The following is a 25452-nucleotide window of genomic DNA, read 5'->3' on the forward strand; positions in this document are numbered from 1 at the left end:
ATCAGGCCTGGATCCTTGGGTCATAGAGATTGTGTCTCAGGGATACAAGCTGGAGTTTCAGGAGGTGCCCCCTCACCGGTTTTTCATTTCGGCCTTACCAGTGTCTTTTCCGGACAGGGAGGTGGTGCTGGCAGCGATACAAAAGTTGTGTCAACAGAGGGTCATTGTTCCCGTTCCCCCGTCCCAACGGGGGGAGGGGTTCTACTCGAGCCTCTTTGTTGTACCGAAACCGGACGGTTCGGTCAGACCGATTCTGAATCTAAAATCCCTCAATCCATACTTGAAAGTTTTCAAGTTCAAGATGGAATCTCTTCGAGCTGTGATTGCCAGCCTAGAAGGGGGGATTTTATGGCGTCAGTCGACATAAAGTATGCCTACTTACGTGTCCCGATATATCCTCCGCATCAAGCCTTCCTCAGGTTTGCGATACAGGATTCTCATTACCAATTTCAGACGTTGCCGTTTGGGCTTTCCACGGCCCCGATGATTTTCACCTAGGTCATGGCAGAAATGATGGTTCTCCTTCGCAAGCAAGGGGTTACAATTATTCCGTACATGGACGATCTCCTGATAAAGGCGAGGTCCAAGGAACGGTTGCTGAGAAGTGTGAATTTGTCACTGTCTGTTCTGCGTCAGCACGGTTGGGTGCTAAATTTGCCAAAATCTCAGTTGATTCCGACCACTCGGCTGCCTTTTCTGGGCATGATTCTGGACACTGAGTTACGGAGAGTATTTCTTCCAGAAGAAAAATCTCTGAAACTGCAGACGATGGTCAGGGAACTACTGAGGCCGACAAGTGTGTCGATCCATCACTGTACTCGGGTTCTGGGGAAAATGGTTGCGGCGTACGAAGCCATTCCATTTGGCAGGTTTCATGCCCGGGTGTTTCAGTGGGACCTGCTGAGCAAAAGTCCAGGTCTCACCTGCACATGCACCGGAAGATAAGTCTATCTCCCAGGGCCAGGATTTCTCTCCTGTGGTGGCTACAAAGTTCTCACCTCCTAGGAGGGCGCCGATTCGGTATCCAGGACTGGGTACTTCTGACAACAGATGCAAGCCTCCGAGGCTGGGGCGCAGTCACCCAAGGGAGAAATTTCCAGGGGAAATGGTCGCTCCAGGAAGCTTGTCTCCACATAAATGTTCTCGAGTTAAGAGCCATTTACAATGGCCTGCTGCAAGCAAGAAGCCTACTTCAGGGTCAACCTGTTCTGGTACAGTCAGACAACATCACAGTGGTGGCGCATATAAACCGTCAAGACGGAACAAGGAGCAGGGCGGCTATGGCGGAGGCCACAAGAATCCTTCGCTGGGCGGAACAACACGTGAGCGTCCTGTCAGCAGTCTTCCTTCCGGGAGTAGACAACTGGGAAGCAGATTTCCTCAGCAGACACGATCTCCATCCGGGAGAGTGGGCTCTTCACCAAGAGGTATTTGCAGAAGTGACGAAGCGTTGGGGAATTCCGCTGATCGACATGATGGCGTCTCGCCTCAACAAGAAGCTTCCAAGGTATTGTTCCAGGTCAAGGGACCCCCAAGCCAATGCAGTGGACGCCCTGGTGACTCCGTGGGTGTTCCAGTCGGTGTATGTGTTCCCTCCACTTCCTCTCATTCCAAAGGTACTGGGAATCATTCGACGAGCAAGAGTTTAGGCGATTCTCGTCGTTCCAGATTGTCCAAGAAGGGCCTGGTATCCGGATCTTCAGGAATTACTTGTGGAAGATCCTTGGCTGCTTCCTCTAAGAGAGGACCTGTTATTGCAGGGACCATGTGTGTTTCCAGACTTACCGCGGCTGGGTTTGACGGCATGGAAGTTGAGCGCCAAATCTTAGCTCGTAAGGGTATTCCCGGGGAGGTCATTCCCACTCTCATTAAGGCTAGGAAGGAGGTTACGGCGAAACATTATCACCGTATTTGGAGAAAGTATGTTTTCTGGCATGAGACTAAATCGGCTCCTGCGGAAGAATTTCACTTGGGTCGGTTTCTCCATTTTTTGCAGGCAGGCGTCGATGCAGGCCTGAAATTAGGCTCCATCAAAGTGCAGATTTCTGCTTTATCTATTTTCTTTCAAAAGGAATTGGCTTTCCTCCCAGAGGTTCAGACTTTTGTGAAAGGAGTGATGCATATCCATCCTCCGTTTGTGCCTCCGGTGGCACCATGGGATCTTGAGGTGGTCTTGCAGTTTCTTATGTCTTCCTGGTTTGAACCTTTGCGTAAGGTTGAGTTGAAGTTTCTCACTTGGAAGGTAGTCATGCTGTTGGCTCTGGCGTCTGCCAGGCGAGTGTCGGAGTTGGCGGCCTTATCTCATAAGAGCCCGTACTTTATTTTCCATTCAGATAGGGCGGAATTGAGGACTCGTCAACAATTTCTGCCGAAGGTGGTTTCTTCGTTTCACATTAACCAACCTATTGTAGTACCCTTGGCTACGGATGCTGTGGCAGTTCCAAAGTCTCTGAATGTTGTGAGAGCATTAAAAATCTACGTCGCTATAACGGCTGTTGCCAGGAAGACAGAGGCGCTGTTTGTCCTGTATGCTTCCAACAAGATTGGTCATCCTGCTTCTAAACAGACTATTGCACGCTGGATTTGCAGTACGATTCAGCAAGCTCATTCTTCGGCTGGGCTACTGGTGCCGAAGTCAGTAAAGGCCCATTCTACCAGGAAAGTGGGCTCCTCTTGGGCGGCTGCCCGAGGGGTTTCGGCACTTCAGCTTTGCCGAGCAGCTACGTGGTCGGGTTCAAACACCGTTGCTAAGTTTTACAAGTTTGATACCCTGGCTGAGGAGGACCTCATGTTTGCTCAATCGGTGCTGCAGAGTCGTCCGCACTCTCCCGCCCGTGTTGGAGCTTTGGTATAGACCCCATGGTCCTTATGGAGTCCCCAGCATCCTCTAGGACGTAAGAGAAAATAGGATTTTGGTACCTACTGGTAAATCGTTTTCTCCTAGTCCGTAGAGGATGCTGGGCGCCCATCCCAGTGCGGACTGTTACTTGCTGGTTAAATTAGTTTATACACTTGTATATATATTTATTATTATTATTTTTTGGTTTTTGTGATTACAAACCCTCAGAAATCTACAGGATCTTTAGTATTGACCGGTTTCCTGCGTGCTAGGAATGTTTTCATGTAATTGTAAATGCCGTGCTGGTAGAAAAACTAAACATAAACAAGTGAAGAATAACTAATTATTAAACTGTAAAGTGTTGCTCTTTGAAACTTTTCTAAACTTAATTGTAATGGTTTTGGGCTGTTTTTCATGCCATGGACACCCACCGGTTTAGAGAAGTTAATTGTAATTGTTGATAGCTTTGTAAAAAGTTGTCTAAAGGGCCCTACGCACTGGTAGATATTTAAGAATGATATGGATGATATTGGCCAAAAATGAACGATATATCGTTCAGTGTGGAGGCCCCGTTGATGAACGATGCGTGTCCCCGCATTCTATCATCGTTTATCATTGCAAGCCAATTTTGACCATACTGTTGTAGGCAATGTGCAGTATGCTCCAATCATTGATACAAATCGTTCAGTGTGTATGCTCAAAATCATTACTAAAACTACCTGAAAAATCGTTCATTGCTCATATCCTTCAGCGTTCAAATCGTTGTGCTCGCCACAGGTTCCATTCCCACTCTGAGTGTCGTGTACACCCATGAGTGGGAATAGCCCGTATGCCGGCATTTCGGCTGCCGGCATTGTAAGGGGTCGGGATTCCGGCGTCTGCATCCTGACCGCCGGTAAAGCAGCTACATCCCATATTCTGTGATTGCAGTAAATTAGAAATGTGTGCTGTCTGTTAGGCTTTCTTGATGATGAGTATTAAAATACAATAGAATCATATTATGACAATGTGGACGGCTCTTGCATCACTGGTGCTTACTGCTGCAGACTGTTACACTAGTGAAGGCTGCAGCCGTAATGCATCCAGCGATACAGACCCATGCTGCACCAGTGCATTATGGTGCCGGTGCAGGTGCAAAGTATCTGGGCAGTATGAAAGGTGTAATGGTTAGTATTACTGCCTCCCAGCACTGAGGTCATGGGTTTGATTCCCACCATGGCCCTAACTGTGCGGAGTTTGTATATTCTCTCTGTGCTTGCGTGGGTTTCCTCCGGGTGCTCCGGTTTCCTCCCGCAATCCAAAAATATACTGGTAGGTTAATTGGCTCCCAACAAAATTAACCCTAGCATGAATCTGTCTGTGTGTACATGTGGTAGGGAATATAGGGGGTCATTCCGAGTTGATCATTAGCTGAATTTGTTCACAGCGCAGCGATCAGGCTAAAAATCGTCAGTTCTGCGTATGCAGGCGTTCCAGGAAAAACGCAGGCGTGGCTGGGCGAACGCTGGGCGGGTTTGTGACGTCAAATCCGGAACTGAATAGTCTGAAGTGATCGCAAGCGCTGAGTAGGTTTTGAGCTACTCTGAAACTAGACGAAAAATTTTGTAGTTGCTCTGCGATACAACCGTTCGCACTTTGCTAAGCTAAAATACACTCCCAGTGGGTGGCGGCATAGCATTTGCACGGCTGCTACAACTAGCTAGTGAGCGATCAACTCGGAATGACCACCATAGATTGTAAGCTCCACTGGGCCAGGGACCGATGTGAATTCTCTGTAAAGCGCTGCGGAATATGTGTGCACTATATAAATAACTGGTAATAAATAATTAATAAAGTATCCAGTTATCTGCGGTAATTTATCGTAGCTAATTGACTCACCCAGGAATTATCTTATTAGCCCCGAATAGTAACCATTTTTTCCACAATAGCTGCTGCAAAATCACATAGGTACCGCAAAAAGCCGCAATCCTATGAGTTTTCATGAGATATAGGGTAACCACCCATATGTTAAGGTCAAACAAAATAACATATGTCCATTATAATGATTATATTAAATGTCAGTAATGTTTTCATCTTTCTGTTCCATAGGGATTGGAGTTTTACTAAACTTTTTGCTTCTGTCAGTCTGCAGGTCGATGGCCTCTAAAACCCCCATTGGGTTCGTAGGTCTTGGAAACATGGGGAATCCAATGGCAAAAAACCTTTTGAAGCATGGTTACCCTGTCGTTGCGTATGATGTGTTTCCAGAGGCCTGTAAGGAATTTAAAGATTCTGGTGCACAGGTACATCCATGGCATGCATTGATTTCACTTTCGGGAACATTATTAGGAGACAAAAATGTGTAGTGGTGATCTGTTGTCATTTGTTATGTTGTGTGTTTGTTTGTTTGTTTGTCTGTCAGTCAGTTTGTGTACGTTATAGATAACTAGGCTCTCTGCTTTCATAGTATCACTTCTTCTTACAGCAGGGCATAACAAAACAGGTCAGTAGGAGAGTTACTTTTCTTACACCAGTGATTCTCAACTCCAGTTCTCGTGTACCCCCAGCAGGTCAAGTTTTCAGGATTTCTGTCTGTGGAAACAGGTGGTAGGTATACTTATTACTGACCCAGCAAAGTAGATCAACTCACCTACTGTTTATAGAGCATTTCTTATTGGGCATTTTTCAGGTGTGGTTGCACCTGTGCCCATCCTTGCAAAGTACCAAATTTCAATACTTTGCACATGAGCATGACCTGTTTTGCGCATGTGCATACGGGTCCTGTGACATTGGACGCAGAGTGGCAGAATACTGTCAGTGACTGTGAAAACGGAGGCGTGTCTCCGTCGTAGGACAGAGATTTCCTGGCCTCTGCAATGGGCAAGCCACTCGATGGTGGGAGAGAGATCCGATGCTGCACCCTAGGATGCAGGTCGGATCACTACTGCAGCAGGAGGCGTCTGTATGTAATAGACGTCTCTTGCTGTATTACCATACAGAGCTATTGCTGCTGCTTCCAAGGAGGCAGCAGTGATAGCAACTCCAACCACATCTCTATAACCCCCATTGTGCTCTGAGGTGAATTTGTGCAAACCAAAAGTTCTATAACATAATCGTAATGCATTATATAGTATACTGACTCCCTCATTATGTACGTTAGAAACGTCATGGTTCTGATCAAATCAGTAGGCAGTATTATACATACCTACTTACTCTCCTATGCCATGGAGATTGATGCATTTTGCAGGGCCCTTTCCTAAAAGCAGAGATGTGCAGGTTTGGATTTACTCGGTTCTTAATGCTAACCTAACGCAAGTTCGAATCTATCTGGATTTTTCTTATTTGCTATCTAAAACGCGTGACAGCCGGATAGCCAATAAGATGCCGCTTTTCAGATCCAAGTACATCTGAACCATACATCTCTACCTAAAAGTAGGCCGCTGCGTCATTGCACATTGAAGGGACTGGCTATGACGAAGTGAATAATGACATCAGGTTTTTTTTCTTAGTCAGTTTTATTTTGCACTGTTCAGAATAATTATTATTTCTCTTACGTCCTAGAGGATACTGGGGTCCACATTAGTACCATGGGGTATAGACCGGTCCACTAGGAGCCATGGGCACTTTAAGAAATCAGTAGTGTGCACAGGCTCCTCCCTCTATGCCCCTCCTACCAGACTCAGTTTAGAAAATGTGCCCGGAGGAGCCGGTCACGCTTGGGTTGCTCCTGAAGAGTTTTCTGCATTTATTTCCTATTTTATTATTTTCAGGCAGGTCTGATTGGCACCAGACTGCCTGATTCGTGGGACTTAGGGGGGGGGGGACGGCCCAAACTTCCTGGGGTTAATGGTCTTGTACCCCGCTGACAGGACACTGAGCTGCCGAGGGTCCTATTCGCAAGCCGCGCCACGGCGAGCATACAGACCCGCAGCACGCCGCCATCCCTAACAGAGCCAGAAGACTGAAGAGTGGTGAGTAGGTCGCCAGTGCCCCGGTTAGCGGGTCGCCGGCGGTAATGGCGGCATCAGGGTAGGAGCGCAGCGCTGCATGCACACTGCGCTCCAGGCTTCAGGGGCACTGTGTGACCGCTGTGAGGGGCGGCTGGAGCCAATGTTATTACCCACTACTGGCACATATTACAGGGGTTTTAACCCACTGTAACTCTTATTCTGTCACCTCAGCCAGTATAAAAAGCGGGAAGGCCGCGTACCATTAACATACAATATATACAGGATTCTGCGAACTTTATGGTGGAGGCCATAAAGGAGATTGGATTGCTCAATGCATGCACCACTGCCATGGCAGTGTCGGCAAGCAGGGGCTTGTGACTACGCCAGTGGACTGCGGATGCGGATTTCAGGAAAGGCGTGGAAAGCCTACCATTTACAGGTGAAGCCCTTTTTGGAGATGAACTAGATACGTGGATATCCAAGGCTACGGCAGGTAAATCTACATACCTTCCTTCCGCAGCACCCACGGCTAGAAAATCTTATTCTGCACCTACTTTGCAGTCCTTTCGGACAGCGAAATTTAAAGGTAAGGCCAAGGGTTCTTCTACTGCCTTCAAAGGCAATAGAGGTAAGCCCAGAAAGCCTGCAAATACAGTCTCACAGGATCAGACCTCAGGTTCTGCTTCCGCAAAGCCTTCAGTATGATGGTGGACAGCACTGCCTGGTCAACAGGCAGGTGGGAGCCCGGTTACGATATTTCAGTCAAGTATGGACCACATCATGCCTGGATCCATGGGTAAAAGATCTTATCGTCCAGGGTTACAGACTGGAGTTTCAGGAAATCCCACCTCACAGATTCTTCAAATCCGGCTTACCAGCTTCACTGGAAGCAAGTATGACCTTACAAGCAGCAATTCAAAAACTGGTACAGACTCAGGTCATTGTTCCAGTTCCTCTTCATCTACAAAACAAGGGTTTCTATTCCAACCTGTTTGTGGTACAGAAACCTGACGATTCGGTGAGACCCATTTTAAACCTCAAGTCACTGAACCCGTATATACGGGTGTTCAAATTCAAGATGGAGTCGCTGAGAGCTGTGATCTCAGGTCTGGAGGAGGGAGAATTCCTGGTGTCTCTGGATATCAAGGATGCGTACCTTCATATTCCGATTTGGTTGCCTCATCAGGCTTATCTAAGGTTTGTGTTACAGGATTGTCACTACCAGTTCAAAGCCCTGCCCTTTGGGCTCTCCACGGCACCGAGGGTGTTTACCAGTAATGGCAGAGATGATGTTTCTCCTCCGCAAGCAGGGAGTGAACATAATACTGTACCTGGACGATCTGCTGATAAAAGCGCCGTCCAGGGAGAGGTTGTTACACAGCTTTTCCCTCTCCACACGACTACTATAGGATCTCGGGTAGATTCTAAATCTGCCAAAATCTCAACTGGATCCAACAAGGAGGCTTCCGTTATTGGGAATGATACTGGATACGGAGGTACAGAAGGTATTCCTTCCACTGGAAAAGGCATTGGTCATTCAATCAATGGTAAGGGACGTCCTAAAGCCGCCCCCGGATATCGGTACATCTGTTCATTCGCCTCCTGAGAAAGATGGTAGCCTCTTACGAGGCACTGCATTATGGAAAGTTTCACGCAAGGTCCTTCCAGCTGGATCTGCTGGACAAATGGTCTGGCTTACGTCTACACATGCACCAGAGGATACGTCTGTTACCAAAAGCCAGGATTTCTCTTCTGTGGTGGCTACAGACTTCTCACCTGACGGAGGGCCGAAGGTTCGGGATTCAAAATTGGATTCTACTAACCACAGACGCAAGCCTCAAAGGTTGGGGAGCAGTCACCCAGGGGGAACACTTCCAAGGAAAATGATCAAGTCAGGAAACCATTCTTCCGATCAAAGTTCTGGAACTAAGGGCCATATACAACGCCCTTCTGCAGGCATCTCATCTTCTTAACAATCGAGCCATCCAGGTTCAGTCGGACAATGTGACGGCAGTGACATACATAAACCGACAGGGCGGATTGAAGAGCAGAGCAGCAATGTCAGAGGTGACAAGGATCATCCTCTGGGCAGAGTGCCACGCGGTGGCGCTGTCCGCGATCTTCATTCCGGGCACGGACAACTGGGAAGCAGACTTCCTCAGCAGACACGACCTCCACCCAGGAGAGTGGGGCCTTTACCCGGAGGTGTTCAGGTGCTTAACTCGTCGGTGGGGGACTCCTCAGATCGAAATGATGGCCTCTCGTCTCAACAAGAAGCTCCAGCGGTATTGCTCCAGGTCAACAGACCAACAGGCAGTGACGGTGGATGCTCTACTGACACCGTGGGTCTATCAGATGGTGTATGTCTTTCCCCCACTTCCATTGATCCCAAGAATTCTCAAAAGGATAAAAAGGGAAAAGGGTTCAAGCAATTGTAATTGCTCCGGATTGACCAAGAAGGGCTTGGTACGCAGATCTACTGGAACTGCTTCTGGAGGATCCATGGCCTCTACCTCTTTGGGAAGATCTTCTGCAACAGGGGCCATTCGTCTATCACGACTTACCGCGGCTACATTTGACTGCATGGAAGTTGAGCGTCTAATTCTAGCCCGGAAAGGGATCCAAGCCAGAAAAGGGCTAACGTCTAAACATTAACACCGGATTTGAAGAAAATACGTCTCTTGGTGTGAAATCAGGAAATTTCCTGCGGTGGAATTTCAGCTGGGTCGTATTCTGCAGTCTGGTGTGGATGTGGGCCTACGCCTAGGATCCGTAAAGGTCCAGATTTCGGCTTTATCCATTTTCTTCCAGAAACAGTTGGCTTCCCTTCCGGAGGTTCAAACGTTTTTGAAAGGTGTTCTGCACATCCAGTCGCCTTTTGTGCCTCCCACGGCACCTTGGGATCTCAACATGGTGTTGCAGTTTCTACAATCTGAATGGTTTGAGCCTTTACTGGAGGTTGATGTCAAGTTTCTTACATGGAAGACCGTCACACTGTTGGCCTTGGCTCCGGCAAGACGAGTGTCGGAGCTGGGGGCTTTGTCTCACAAAAGTCCCTATTTAATTTTCCATGAGGACAGAGCTGAACTCAGAATTCGTCACCAATTTATTCCAAATGTGGTGTCTGCGTTTCATATCAACCAATCTATTGTGGTTCCTGTGGTTACCGACACCTCTGCTACTTCAAAGTCCTTGGATGTAGTGAGGGCTTTGAAGATCTATGTGAAGCGGACAGCTTGTCAGAAAATCTGACTCGCTGTTTGTTCTCTATGATCCCAATAAAATTGTGTGTCCTGCTTCAAAGCAGATAATTGCACGCTGGATCAGGCTTACTATCTAGCATGCTTATTCAATGGCAGGTTTGCCGTGTCAAAAATCTGTACAGGCTCACTCTACTAGATCGATGGGTTCTTCCTGGGCGGCTGCCCGGGGTGTCTCGGCTTTACAGCTCTGCCGAGCAGCTACTTGGTCTGGTTCGAACACGTTTGCTAAGTTCTACAAGTTCGATACTTTGGCCTCTGAGGACCTTCAGTTTGGTCACTCAGTTCTGCAGGAACCTCTGCACTCTCCCACCCGGTTTGGGAGCTTTGGTACATCCCCATGGTACTAATGTGGACCCCAGTATCCTCTAGGACGTAAGAGAAAATAGGATTTTAATTACCGGTAAATCCTTTTCCCGTAGTCAGTAGAGGATACTGGGTGCCCGTCCAGTGCTTCGTTTCTTCCTGCACTGTTACTTTTTAAGTACTGTTGTTGGTTCAGCTGTTGCTGTTCCTGTTCCTGTTGGGTTAACATGATTTTCTTCTTGTTTGTGTGTGCTGGTTCGAATCTCACCACTATCCTTTCTGAATCCTTCTCTCAAGATATGTCCGTCTCCTCTGGCACAGTTTCTAGACTGAGTCTGGTTAGAGGGGCAAAGGGGGAGGAGCCAGTGCACACTATTGATTTCTTAAAGTGCCCATGGCTTCTTGTGGACCCGTCTATACCCCATGGTACTAATGTGGACCCCAATATCCTCTACGGACTATGAGAAAATAATTTACCGGTAGGTAATTAAAATCCTATTTTCCAGTAGGAATGAAGGTGCTATACATTTGTATAAAATACAGAAACCATGAACATAATAGAGAGGTGGGGCAGCCATTTTGGTTCTTCAGTTTCCTAGGGTTATTCATTGACGAGGCAGCCATCTTAAGTGAACTTCATAGGTTACACTGGGTGAAGTACGCAATGCCTGAACAGAGGATACATATTGTTGGAGATTCAAAGTACTATGAAGCTACTCAATCCATTCAAAGTCTTGAGATCCATCTAGTTTTCATCTTATCCATAAGAGCATAAGGTGAGGCAGCCATTTTTGTCTTATTATGTAGATTAGAATATGGGAGATAAGCAATAGATAGAAACAAGACATACAAGAATAAAAATGAAAAGCAACTAACAAGATAGCCACTCCATAAATAGTTCCACTTCTGGTTTATCCTACGCATGAAAATACCAAGCAGCTATATTGATTACAGTGCGCAGGTTGTGCAATTCATATCAAATTTTTATTTTATTTTGTTTTATATTTCCTTATTCATTAGAGCATATCATGACATATCACATGGTAGTATAATAAGTACATAAATACTTTGAGGAAAGCAACAATACCAGAATATTTTTTTATGCTGGGTGGCATTATGAGGTAGTGGGGCGGACCGAATCGTATCACAGGAGGTAAGCAGCAGCCCATAGTACACCCTTCCCCCTGGACTCTCACTTGCTGTTTGGTGGGCTCCAGGTAGGAGAGGGGGAGGCTGTGAGTCTGCTTGTCTCCAGTGCACGTTTGGTTAGGGTCGAGGTGGAGGGATCCTTCTTCAGGTGGGGGTGGCTGTGTGCAGTGAGCACTTGATGCCCTCATCTGGATGTCACCAGTTTACTGAGTGCTGGGAAGTGTAAGAAAAGTGCTGTGCGCAGCACCAATTAAAAATGCTTCGGGGAGTACACTGGTAACATCTAGTGGGAAATGATAGAATCCTTTAAAAAAAGGTGCAGTAGGTTGAAGTGGGTAGTGACACAGAGCAAGTGGAATTGGGAAGGAGTACAGGGGCGTGGTGGTAGAATAGTGGTAGGGATCTATGAAGGAGTAGTATGGAGAGATCTGAAAAGCAGTCATTGCATTGCAGGTAGAATTATTTGCCTGGACTGCCCACTTCATTCGTCTGTGAGTCTTGACTACCTTTCCGGATGTCTGGTAAAGCCACAAAAATTTTAGGAGTCTCCCATATGTTTGAGAGAGAAAGCAAGTATGGGTAAAAGCAGAGCCGGATTAAGTTCCCATGTGGTCCTTAAAGAATACCAGTTTGGGGCCCCCCTTTCTCTAATCCATTAATACCCTACTATTTACTTAGCCTATATATTTTAGGTAAGTTCTGTACACAAAATAAACACAAGATACAAACACCAAATCACATACATGCAAAAGATCCTGGGACAGATGTACTAAGCCTTGGAGTGATAAGGGGCCTAATTCAGCATGGATTGCTAATTAGAGAATTTGCAAATGGTGAGATTTTTATTTTATTTTTTTAGAACGACTGTGCATGTGTAGCGTTTGCATTGCACATGCGTAAGGGCTAATTTAGACAGAAAATGCGTATGGCTCGTAAATGCAATGTGGCCGCTGTTTGGGTGACAGGAAGCCTTAGTTTTTGGCCGTAAACCTGCCGTTTTCTGGGTTTTCAGAGCTCTAACATGTCTTTCTGCCCAGAGGAGAATCCTTGTCACCTCTGCCATTGCCGATCTGCTTTTCGTTCCGCCTTGCCTGTTTATGTACGCGACTGCTGTTACATTTTCCGTCTGGATCTGCACGGGATCTTGAAGAAGATGTACCGCTTGTAGAAGGCCGTTGTAAATGGCTCTCAATTCCAGAACGTTTATGTGAAGGCAGGCTTCCTGACTTGACCATTTTCCTTGGAAGCTTTCCCCCTGTGTGACAGCTCCCCAGCCTAGGAGACTTGCATCCGTGGTTATTAGGACCCAGTCGTGAATCCCAAACCTGCGTCCCTCTAGTAGGTGAGAACTGTGTAGCCACCACAGGAGCGAAATCCTGGCTTTGGGGGACAGTATTATTTTCCGGTGCAGGTGGGATCCGAACCACTTGTCCAACAGGTCCCACTGGAATACTCTGGCATGAAATCGGCCAAACTGTATGGCCTCGTAGGACGCTAACATTTTCACCAACAACTGAATGCATTGATAGATCGACACGCTTGTTGGTTTCAATATTTGTTTCTCTAACGTCCTTGAGGATGCTGGGACTCCGTAAGGACCATGGGGAATAGACGGGCTCCGCAGGAGATAGGGCACTTTTAAGAAAGCTTTGGACTCTGGGTGTGCACTGGCTCCTCCCTCTATGCCCCTCCTTCAGACCTCAGTTTTACACTGTGCCCAGAGCAAGATGGGTGCACTGCAGAGAGCTCTCCAGAGTTCTCTGCCTAGAAGCATTTTTGTTTGGATTTTTTTCTACCTTTTACTACTTTTTCACAGGGAGCACTGCTGGCAACAGGCTCCCTGCATCGAGGGACTGAGGAGAGAGGAGCAGACCTTCTTGTCAAAGATAGGCTCTGCTTCCTCGGCTACTGGACACCATTAGCTCCAGAGGGGGTGAACGCAGGTTCTTACTGGGCGTCCACCCCCGGAGCCGCGCCGCCGTTCTCCTCACAGAGCTAGAAGTACAGAAGACAGAAGTCGTCAGGCAGCAGAAGCCTTCAGCTTCACTGAGGTAACGCACAGCACTGCAGCTGTGCTTCATTGCTCCCATACACCTCACACACTCCGGTCACTGGCAGGGTGCAGGGCGCAGGGGGGGGGGGCTGGGCAGCAATATAAACCTCTGCATGGCAAAAAGACTATATACATGTACAGGTGGGCTCTGTACATGTATATAAAAGAGCCCCTGCCATATTTTACTAAGTTTGAGCGGGACAGAAGCCCACCGCCAAGGGGGCGGGGCTTCTTCCTCAGCACTCACCAGCGCCATTTTCTCTCCACAGCACTGCTGAGAGGAAGCTCCCCAGACTCTCCCCTGCTTACACAGGGTGAAAGGGTGCTTAAAAGAGAGGGGGGGGGGGGGGCACATAATTGGCGGTTTACATATTATACAGCGCTGCTGGGGAAAAACATTTTGTGTTGATCTCCAGGGTTATTGCGCTGGGGTGTGTGCTGGCATACTCTCTCTCTGTCTCTCCAAAGGACCTTGACAGGGATACTGTCTTCAGGAAAGGGGTTCCCTGTGTGTGTGTGTGTGTGTGTGTGTGAAGTGTGTCGGTACGCGTGTGTCGACATGTTTGACGAGGAAGGCTCGCTTAATGTAGAGGGGGAGTGCTTGAATGTCATGTCGCCGTCGGCAACGCCGACACCGGAATGGGTGGATATGCTGAATGTCTTGAATGCAAATGCAATCTATTACATAAAAGGTTAGACAAGGCAGAAGCTAGGGATCAGTCAGGTAGCCAGTCCATGCCTGTCCCTGGGGCGCCAGGTCCTTCGGGGTCTCAGAAGTGCACTATATCCCAGATCGATGACACAGATACCGACACAGATACTGACTCTAGTGTCGACTATGAAGATGCAAAATTACAGCTGAAGGTGGCAAAGCGTATACGGTACATGATTATTGCCATTAAAGAGGTTTTGCATATTACTGAGGAACCCCCTGTCCCTGACACGAGGGTACACATGTATAAAGGGAAAAAGCCTGAAGTCACTTTTCCATCCTCATTTGAATTAAGTGACTTGTGCGAAAAGGCTTGGGAATCTCCGGATAGGAGACCACAAGTTCCTAAAAGGATTCTCATGGCGTATCCTTTTCCACAAACTGATACGCTGGGAATCTTCGCCAAAAGTTGACAAGGCGCTGACACGTTTGTCCAAAAAGGTGGCACTGCCTTCTCAGGATACTGCTTCCCTCAAGGAACCTGCGGATAGCAGGCAGGAAATTATCTTAAAGCACATTTACAATCATTCCGGTACTATTGCTCGACCGCCTATGGCGTCGGCCTGGGTTTGTAGTGCGGTTGTGGCATGGGCAGATTCCTTATCTACGGAAATTGACACTTTAGATAGGGATGCCATTCAAATGACCATAGAGCATATCAGAGATGCTGCCTTGTATATGAGGGATGCTCAGAGAGACATTTGTTTATTAAGCTCCAGAATAAATGCTATGTCTATTTCTGCTAGGTGGCTCTTGTGGACCCGACAGTGGACGGGAGATGCCGTTTCAAAGCGGCATATGGAGTCGTTGCCTTACAGGGGTGGAGTTGTTTGGAGACGGCCTCTCGGATCTTGTCGCTACGGCTGGTAAGTCAAATTTCTTACCTTATGTCCCCCCGCAGCATACAAAAAAGTGACCTCATTATCAAATGCAGTCCTTTCGTTCCAATAAAAACAAGAAGGTACGTGGATCATCCTTTGTTGCCAGAGGGAAAGCCAGGGGAAAAAAGCTGCACACAGCTAGTTCCCAAGAGCAGAAGTCCTCCCCTGCGTCTGAAAAGTCCACCGCATGACGCTGGGGCTTCCCGAGGGGAGGCAGATCTGGTGGGGGCTCGTCTTCGGTTTTTCAGCCACGTCTGGGTTCACTCGCAGGTGGATCCCTGGGCATTAGAGGTTGTTTCTCAGGGATACAGGCTGGAATTCGAAGACTTGCCTCCTCGCCGATTTTTGAAATCGGCTCTGCTGGCTTCCCCGTCAGAGAGGGAGCTAGTGTTGGCAGCAATCCAAAAATTGTATATTCAACAGGTGATTGTCACAGTTCCTCATCTCCAGCAAGGAGAGGGATATTACTCAACCCTGTTTGTGGTCCCGAAACCGGACGGTTCGGTCAGACCCATTTTAAACCTGAAATCTCTGAACCTGTACTTGAAGAGGTTCAAGTTCAAAATGGAATCACTCAGGGCGGTCATCGCCAGCCTGGAGGAGGGGGATTGGATGGTGTCCCTGGACATAAAGGATGCTTACCTTCATGTTCCGATATTCCCCCCGCATCAGGCGTTCCTGAGATTTGCAGTGCAGCACTGTCACTACCAATTTCAGACGTTGCCGTTTGGGCTTTCCACGGCCCCGAGAATTTTCGCGGAAATGATGGTGCTCCTGCGCAGGCAGGGGGTCACAATTATCCCATACTTGGACGATCTCCTCATAAAGGCGAGATCTCGGGAGAGGTTGCTGGACAGCGTGTCTCTGTCCATGAAGACGTTGCAGATACACGGCTGGATTCTCAATATATCGAAGTCCCAGCTAGTCCCTACAACGCGTCTGACCTTTTTGGGGCGGATTCTAGACACAGACCAGAAAAAGGTTTTTCTTCAGATCGAAAAGGTTCAGGAACTCATAGCCATGGTCAGGAACCTATTAAAACCAAAAAAGGTTTCAGTGCATCATTGCACGCGGGTCCTGGGGAGGATGGTGGCTTCCTACGAGGCCATCCCTTTCGGCAGGTTCCATGCGAGGACTTTTCAATGGGACCTCTTGGACAAGTGGTCCGGGTCCCATTTACAAATGCATCAAAGGATCACCCTGTCTCCCAGGACCAGGGTATCTCTCCTGTGGTGGCTGAACGGTGCTCACCTACTAGAAGGTCGCAGGTTCGGCATTTAGGACTGGGTCCTGGTGACCACGGACGCAAGCCACCGAGGCTGGGGAGCAGTGACACTGGGAAGAAATTTCCAAGGTCTCTGGTCAAGCCTAGAGTCTTGTCTCCACATCAACGTCCTGGAGTTGAGGGCCATATACAACACCCTGCGTCAAGTGGAGGAATTGCTTCGGAGAAAACCGGTTCTGATTCAGTCAGACAATGTCACGGCAGTGGCTCATATAAACCGCCAAGGCGGAACAAGGAGCAGAATGGCCATGGCAGAAGCGACCAGGATTCTACGCTGGGCGGAAGGCCATGTAAGCGCGCTATCAGCGGTGTTCATCCCGGGGGTGGACAACTGGGAGGCGGACTTCCTCAGCAGGCACGACCTGCATCCGGGAGAGTGGGGACTTCATCAAGAAGTCTTCGCACAGATCACGGATCGTTGGGGACTGCCTCAAATCGACATGATGGCATCCCGTCTCAACAAAAAGCTAAAGCGGTATTGCGCCAGGTCAAGGGACCCTCAGGCGGTAGCGGTAGACGCTCTGGTGACACCTTGGGTGTTCAGATCGGTCTATGTGTTTCCACCTCTTTCTCTTATACCCAAGGTGTTGAGAAAAATACGAAGAAGCAGGGTCAGAACAATACTCATTGTTCCGGATTGGCCACGGAGGTCTTGGTATCCGGAGCTGCAAGAGTTGCTCGCAGGGGATCCGTGGCCTCTTCCTCTAAGGCAGGACCTGCTGCGGCAGGGGCCCTGTCTGTTCCAAGACTTACCGCGGCTGCGTTTGACGGCATGGCGGTTGAACGCCGGATCCTAGCGGAAAAAGGGATTCCGGAGGAAGTCATTCCTACCCTGATCAAGGCTAGGAAAGACGTGACGTTAAAACATTATCACCGTATATGGCGGAAATATGTTTCTTGGTGTGAGGCCAGAGCTGCTCCTACGGAGGAGTTCCATTTGGGCCGTCTACTTCACTTCCTTCAAACAGGAGTGACTTTGGGCCTAAAATTAGGGTCCATAAAGGTACAGATTTCGGCCTTATCCATTTTCTTTCAAAGAGAATTGGCCTCTATTCCTGAAGTACAGACCTTTGTGAAGGGGGTGCTGCATATTCAGCCTCCATTTGTGCCTCCGGTGGCGCCTTGGGATCTTAATGTGGTGTTACGTTTCCTCAAGTCACCTTGGTTTGAACCACTCAATACCTCATGTGGAAAATGGTCATGTTGTTGGCGTTCGCTTCGGCAAGACGTGTTTCCGAATTGGCGGCTTTATCACATAAAAGCCCATACTTGGTTTTTCACGTGGATAGGGCAGAGTTGAGGACTCGCCCTCACTTTCTGCCAAAAGTGGTCTCATCTTTTCATGTGAACCAACCTATTGTCGTGCCTGTGGCTACACGGGACTTGGAGGATTCCGAGTCCCTGGATGTAGTCAGGGCTTTGAAGATTTATGTGACCAGAACGGCTAGAATCAGGAAGACTGAAGCTTTGTTCATTCTGTATGCGGCCAACAAGGTTGGCGCTCCTGCTTCAAAGCTGACTATTGCTCGCTGGATCTGTAACACGATTCAGCAGGCGCATTCTACGGCAGGACTGCCGTTACCGAAATCGGTTAAGGCCCACTCCACTAGGAAAGTGGGCTCTTCTTGGGCGGCTGCCCGAGGGGTCTCGGCATTACAGTTGTGCCGAGCAGCTACTTGGTCGGGGACAAACACCTTTGCAAAGTTCTATAAGTTTGATACCCTGGCTGAGGAGGACCTCCTGTTTGCTCAATCGGTGCTGCAGAGTCATCCGCACTCTCCCGCCTGTTTGGGAGCTTTGGTATAATCCCCATGGTCCTTACGGAGTCCCAGCATCCTCAAGGACGTTAGAGAAAATAAGATTTTACTTACCGGTAAATCTATTTCTCGTAGTCCGTAGAGGATGCTGGGCGCCCGTCCCAAGTGCGGACTTCTTCTGCAAGACTTGTATATAGTTATTGCTTACATAAGGGTTATGTTATAGTTTTTCGGTTGAACCGTGGCTATGTTAATGTTCATACTGTTAACTGGTTAAGTTTATCACAAGTTATACGGTGTGATTGGTGTGGCTGGTATGGATCTCGCCCTTAGATTTACAAAAATCCTTCCTCGTACTGTCCATCTCCTCTGGGCACAGTTTCCCTAACTGAGGTCTGGAGGAGGGGCATAGAGGGAGGAGCCAATGCACACCCAGAGTCCAAAGCTTTCTTAAAGTGCCCTATCTCCTGCGGAGCCCGTCTATTCCCCATGGTCCTTACGGAGTCCCAGCATCCTCTACGGACTACGAGAAATAGATTTACCGGTAAGTAAAATCTTATTTTGACCATTTTCTGGATTGCCAGAGCCTTTTCCACTGGAAGAAATACTCTCCGTACTTCTGTGTCCAGAATCATCCCTAAAAAGGACAATCTTGTCGTTGGTTCCAACTGCGACTTTGGAAAATTCATGATCCAACTGTGTTGTTGGAGTATTGACAGGGAGAGTGCGATGTTCTGCACCAACTGTCGACTGGATCTCGCTTTTATCAGGAGATCGTCCAGATATGGAATTATCAAAAGGTTTTCATAGGTGCGCCTGATGTGTGAAATGTATAACAATTGGTTAAATGCTTTATATAATAAGCAGTCAGAAAACTAGAACTAATAAATAAATAGCAATATAGAGAAATGGGATGAAAAAAGAAAAATATATCTTTATTTATAAAGAAATTTATGAAAAAAATATTAATAATAATAATAGAATATTCATGTAGAAAAAATGGGAGGAAAAAATCCCGGGGGAGGGGTCGGGGGATGAAACAAATGTAGTACTGATTAACTGGTGGTCAAGATATATGTTGTTTCACAGAATGCTGGTCACTCCAGAATGGTGGCGTCCCACCTCTGGGTGAATCATGAAGGTGTGCAAAAAAATGAAAGTCCAGAGCTTTAAGTCAATTAATATAGAGTCAATTCTAATACTGAAAATTGTATTAAGATCCTAAAAAGGTGAAAAAAGCGAAAAAAATGAGAAAAATATTTTTGGGGTACCCCTGGATTGCCGCTGGCGATAGGGGTCGGGGTGTGGTGAGTGCTAGGTAATTAGGACTCCTGGACAGGCTGTGCCCCTCTAAGCCCGGTCCACCCCGCTGTCGCTCTAAGAGCGCAGCACGGTGCCCTGGTGAGAGGAGAACAGTCGTGAGTCTTGGAAAGGGAGGTAGGGGCTGCTTCTAGCACAGTTAGTGCTGTCCGCCGCGCCTTCTCTCCTCCTACAGGGTCCCTTACCTTAACGCTCCTGCTCCGTCTCCTCGTTCCCCCGCCAGCGGTCTCTTCCGTCTCGGCCGCGGCCCGGCGATCTCCTGCACTTCCGGGTTGGGTCACGTGACCGGTCTCGGATGTACCCCAAAAATAGAGGGGCACAGCCTGTCCAGGAGTCCTAATTACCTAGCACTCACCACACCCCGACCCCTATCGCCAGCGGCAATCCAGGGGTACCCCAAAAATATTTTTCTCATTTTTTTCGCTTTTTTCACCTTTTTAGGATCTTAATACAATTTTCAGTATTAGAATTGACTCTATATTAATTGACTTAAAGCTCTGGACTTTCATTTTTTTGCACACCTTCATGATTCACCCAGAGGTGGGACGCCACCATTCTGGAGTGACCAGCATTCTGTGAAACAACATATATCTTGACCACCAGTTAATCAGTACTACATTTGTTTCATCCCCCGACCCCTCCCCCGGGATTTTTTCCTCCCATTTTTTCTACATGAATATTCTATTATTATTATTAATATTTTTTTCATAAATTTCTTTATAAATAAAGATATATTTTTCTTTTTTCATCCCATTTCTCTATATTGCTATTTATTTATTAGTTCTAGTTTTCTGACTGCTTATTATATAAAGCATTTAACCAATTGTTATACATTTCACACATCAGGCGCACCTATGAAAACCTTTTGTTAAACTTACCTGAGTGAAGTATTTTTGGAGGTACTTCAACCATAGGTTGCAGCCCAAACAACTAAAAATATCCGGATACACGAGCGCCATTCGCCCTCTGTGTATAGATATGGAATTATATTGACTCCTTTTTAACGAAGGAGGACCATCATCTCCGCCATCACCTTGGTGAATACCCTCGGTGCCGTGGAGAGTCCGAACGGCAACGTCTAAAACTGGTAATGGCAATCCTGTACTGCGAATCTCCGATAAGCTTGGTGAGGAGGATAAGTGGGAACATGCAAGTAAGCATCCTTTATGTCTATTGACACCATGAAGTCCCCCTCTTCCAGACTGGAAATCACTACCCTCAGGGATTCCATCTTGAACTTGAACCTTTTCAGGTAGAGATTCAGATTTTTCAGGTTTAAAATCGGTCTGACCGAGCCATCCGGCTTCGGAACTACGAATAGGCTTGAATAAAAAACCTTCTCCTTACTGTGCCAAGGGTACCAGGACAATGACTTGATCCTGACATCATTTTTGAATTGCCGTTGTTACTGCCTCTCTTCCCGGAAGAGAAGCTGGCAAGGTCGATTTGAAAAATCGGCATGCGGGGACGTCTTGAAACTCTAGTTTGTACCCATGGGACACTATTTGTAAGGCCCATTGGTCCAGGCCAGATTGAATCCAGATTTGGCTAAAAAGTTTCAGATGTGCTCCCACCCGAGCGGACTACCGCAAGGGAGCCCCAGCGTTATGCTGCAGATTTGGCAGAAGCAGGGGTGGACTTCTGCTCCTGCGATTCGGGAGACGCTGCGGATTTCTTTCCTTTTCCCCTTCCCCTACCTGCTAAAAAGGGGGAACCTTTGGCCTTTTTGTATTTGTTTTGCCGAAAGGACTGTATGTGAGAGTGATGTGTCTTTTTCGCCGGTGTAGGAGCATAAGGCAAGAATGTCGACTTAGTCTCGGCAGCTACCGCAAGTAACGCATCCAGCCCATCACTAAACAAGGCCTCACCTTTATACGGGAGAGCCTCCATATTTCTTTTGGAATCTGCATCAGCATTCCACTGGCGAATCCACAACGCCCTCCGAGCCGATACTGCCATGGTAGCGGTTCTTGATCCCAAAAAAACAATATATTTCATGGTTTCTAGTACGTACGCAGCAGCGTCTTAGATATGACCTAACGCCACTTTTCAATAGCACTACTCACCCACTCACAGACAATGGTAGGCCTGAGTAGTGTCCCATTGGCCACATCAATAGATCACCTCACTCACTTGCTGTCTGTCGGCTCCTTAAGTGAAGCCATTCCAGGCGCAGGGAGAAACACCTTTTCTCTTTTATGACAGGGCCCTGTCTAAAATGCGGGGTGACTCCCACCTTTCTTGGAAAAAGGTAAGCTGCCTGAGGTGGAGGGAAAATTACATTACTTCTTTACTAAAGTAAACCCTCTCCTTGTGGTAAAAGAGGGGGCTTCGTAACGTCTAACACCTTATAGCTAAAACATGTTTTGAATGCTTTTTTGCTAACTTAGGACCTATTCCCCTGAATCACTAGTGTCGACACAGGAATCAGTCTGTGTCGGTATCAGTTTGTACTACTTGTGCAAATTTGTATGTGACCCAGAAAGGTCCCTGTGGATGAAAGGCAGAACTATTAAAAATCACATCTTCAACAGATTATTTTCATTTTCTGTATGAGATTCAGTCCAACCTCTTACTGATATGATTCACACTATCATGTAACCTTTCACCCAGTCAGGCTCTTGGCGTCATATTACATCTCTGTGTCCCTAACATGTCTCCCACAGAGGAAGAGTTCCCTGCCACAGACATGTCACACACGTGCACAACCACACCACAGACACTCCGGGACTTATAGGGGACAGACCCACAGTAAAATCTGTCAGAGGGACACAGATAGGATTTGCCAGTTCACAACCCAGCGCCAGTAACACAATGTCTGTGAACACAAAATGCCCACTGACATGTAGCGCTTTTATAATGTTAATCACACAATTATATAGCACCAAATTCACTGTGGCCCCCGTGTTTTGCACCCTGATACTTGTTCAGTAGTGGAGGAGGACCAGCGTTGTCTCTGCAGCCTGAGGAGAGAGAGAAAATGGCACTGATCAGTGTGCTGGCTGACTGAGGAGGAAGCTCCACTCTTCAATGGTGTGTTTCTCCTCCGCTTTTATGAGTTAATTTTTTATACTGACGGGGGTAGGACTGTGCCTCAGCAACTTATGCCCCTTATTTATGCCAGTTTCCATAGGTTTCATGCTGCCCAGCGCGCCCCCCGCGCCCACCACCATGCAGTGCCTGTGTATGTGTGGGCAACATGGCGCGCTGCGCTCCCGCCTGGTGCGCGGTACCTTTAGCCGTCACTTTCTTGATTGAAGATCTGTCTTCTAACACTCACCTGTCTTCTGACTTCTGGCTCTGTGAGGGGGGTGACGGCGTGCTGTGGCAGTGAGCATCTAGGCACGGCTAGCGTTCATTTCCCTTCAGAAACTAATGGTGTCCTGTCAGCCAGAAGCAGAGCCATGAAATTCTTTAGGAAGTTGGTTCCTACTTCTGCCCCCTCAGTCCCACGCAGCAGGGAGACTGTTGCCAGCAGTTCTCACTGAAAATAAAAAACCTAACAAGTCTTTTCAGAGAAACTCAGTAGAGCTCCTCTGGAGTGCATCCAGTCTGCCTGGGCACATTTCTAAAACTGAGGTCTGGAGGAGGGGCATAGAGGGAGGAGCCAGTTCACACCCTTGAAAAGTCTTAAAGTGCCCATGGCTCCTGCGGAACCGTCTATACCCCATGGTACTGAAGTGGACCCCAGCATCCTCTAGGACGTATGAGAAAATCCGATATCCAAAATACATCTGGTCCCAAGCATTTTTGATATGGGATACTCAACCTGTATATTCCTTTCACACTGAGCTGAGAACCTGGCTTATTGCCGGGGCAAGCAGCCGCGACCCAGGTTCCAGCTCTGTGTGAAAGGCATGACCCGAGTCATGCCTAAAAGACTGATGATAGGAGGGCTCAGGAGCGCTTGGAGATGAGGTCATGTACAACGTCCTTTGTTAACAGCAACGACTCGGGAATAACCTGTATCCCAGCGGCAGTGTGAAAGGGTAAGGACATCTGAAGCCCCGATTCCGACTTGTGTTCAGTACCCTGAGTCTGATATGGGTCAGAGCCAGGACTTCTGCCTGAAAGGGATATAAGAATGTGATTTGTTTGTACTTTATCTCCAGTTTATCACTCTCTGGGGCAGATGTATTAACCTGGAGAAGGCATAAGGAAGTGATAAACCAGTGATATGTGCAAGGTGATATAGGCACCAGCCAATCAGATCCTAACTGGTAATTTACATATTGGAGCTGATTGGCTGGTGCCTTTATCACCTTGCACATATCACTGGTTTATCACTTCCTTATGCCTTCTCCAGGTTAATACATCTGCTCTTCTGTCTCTTATAAACTAATAGGCCCTACACACTGGGCGATAATTCTCAAAGATATGAACGATCTCGTTCATTAATGAACGAGATACCGTTCATATCTTTGAGTGTGGAGGCACCAGCGATGAACGATGCGCGGCCCCGCGCTCGTTCATAGCTGCTGCCCCGTCGGCTGTGCATGCAGGCCAATATGGACGATCTCATCCATATTTGCCTGCACTTCTATGGAGCCGTGTGACGGGGAGAGTGAAGAAACTTCACTCCCCCCGTCACTGCCCCCCCGCCGCGTCGTCGTCCATCGGCCGTATCCACCTTCGGGCAGCTCGGCAGCGGATCGTTAAATGTGTAGGGCCCTTAAAGCTAAAAGAGGAGAATATGGCAGTGGATAGAAAATGCACCTTAATAAAAACCTTAAACCACAAATCAAGATAATTATTATCCTTTATTTATAAGGTGCCACATGGGATTTGCAGCGTCCAATTACAGAGTACATACAGTGTATCCAGAAAGTATTCACAGCGCTTCACTTTTTCCACATTTTGTTATGTTACAGCCTTATTCCAAAATGGAATAAATTTATTTCTGTCCTCAAAATTGTAAAAGGCACAATACCTCATAATGACGTGAAAAAAAGTTTTTTTGTTGAGATTTTTGCAAATTTATTAAAAATAAAAAAAACTAAGAAATCACACGTACATAAGTATTCACAGCCTTTGCTCAATACTTTGTTGATGTACCTTTGGCAGCAATTACAGTCTCAAGTCTTGAATAGGATGCCATAAGTTTGGCACACCTATCTTTGGGCAGTTTCGCCCATTCCTCTTTGCAGTACCTCTCAAGCTCCATCAGGTTGGATGGGAAGTGTCATTGCACAGCCATTTACAGATCTCTCCAGAGATGTTCAATCGGATTTAAGTCTGGGCTCTGGCTAGGTCACTCAAGGACATTCACAGAAGCCACTCATTTGATATCTTGGCTGTGAGCTTAGGGTCGTTGTCCTGCTGAAAGAGCCGAATCATGTCCAATCAACGGAATTTACCACAGTTGGACGCCAATTAAGCTGTAGGAACATCTCAAGGATGATCAGTGGAAACAGTATGCACCTGAGCTCAATTTTGAGCTTCATGGCAAAGGCTGTGAATACTTATGTACATGTGATTTCTTAGTTTTTTTTATTTTTCTCATACGTCCTAGAGGATGCTGGGGTCACATCAAGAACCATGGGGTATAGACTGGATCCGCAGGAGACATGGGTACTTTAAGACTTTCAAATGGTGTGACCTGGCTCCTCCCTCTATGCCCCTCCTCCAGACTCCATTTTAGGATATGTGCCCAGGCAGACTGGATGCACACTGAGGAGCTCTACTGAGTTTCTCGGAAAAGACTTATGTTAGGTTTTTTATTTGCAGGGAGAACTGCTGGCAACAGTCTCCCTGCTTCATGGGACTTAGGGGAGAGAAGTCAGACCTACTTCTGTGAGTTTAAAGGCTCTGCTTCTTTGGCTACAGGACACCATTAGCTCCTGAGGGTTTGGAACACTAGGTATTCCTAGGGGTTCATTCCCAGAGCCCGCCGTCACCCCCCTTGCAGAGCCAGAAGTCAGAAGACGGGTGAGTAGAAGAAGATCAGAAGACTTCAGTGAC

At 47.5% G+C, this 25452-nt stretch overlaps 1 protein-coding gene across 1 annotated transcript in view; it reads left to right on the forward strand.

Annotated features, from left to right (window-relative positions):
- HIBADH (3-hydroxyisobutyrate dehydrogenase) overlaps positions 1-25452 on the forward strand; it is a 256604-nt gene that overhangs the window by 18046 nt on the left and 213106 nt on the right. The window contains exon 2 of the mRNA XM_063921982.1: positions 4964-5121. Coding sequence (XP_063778052.1) covers positions 4964-5121 — 158 coding nt within the window. The remainder of the gene's footprint in view (positions 1-4963; positions 5122-25452) is intronic.

This window comes from Pseudophryne corroboree, chromosome 5 (assembly GCF_028390025.1).
Source record: "Pseudophryne corroboree isolate aPseCor3 chromosome 5, aPseCor3.hap2, whole genome shotgun sequence".
Taxonomy (NCBI): domain Eukaryota; kingdom Metazoa; phylum Chordata; class Amphibia; order Anura; family Myobatrachidae; genus Pseudophryne; species Pseudophryne corroboree.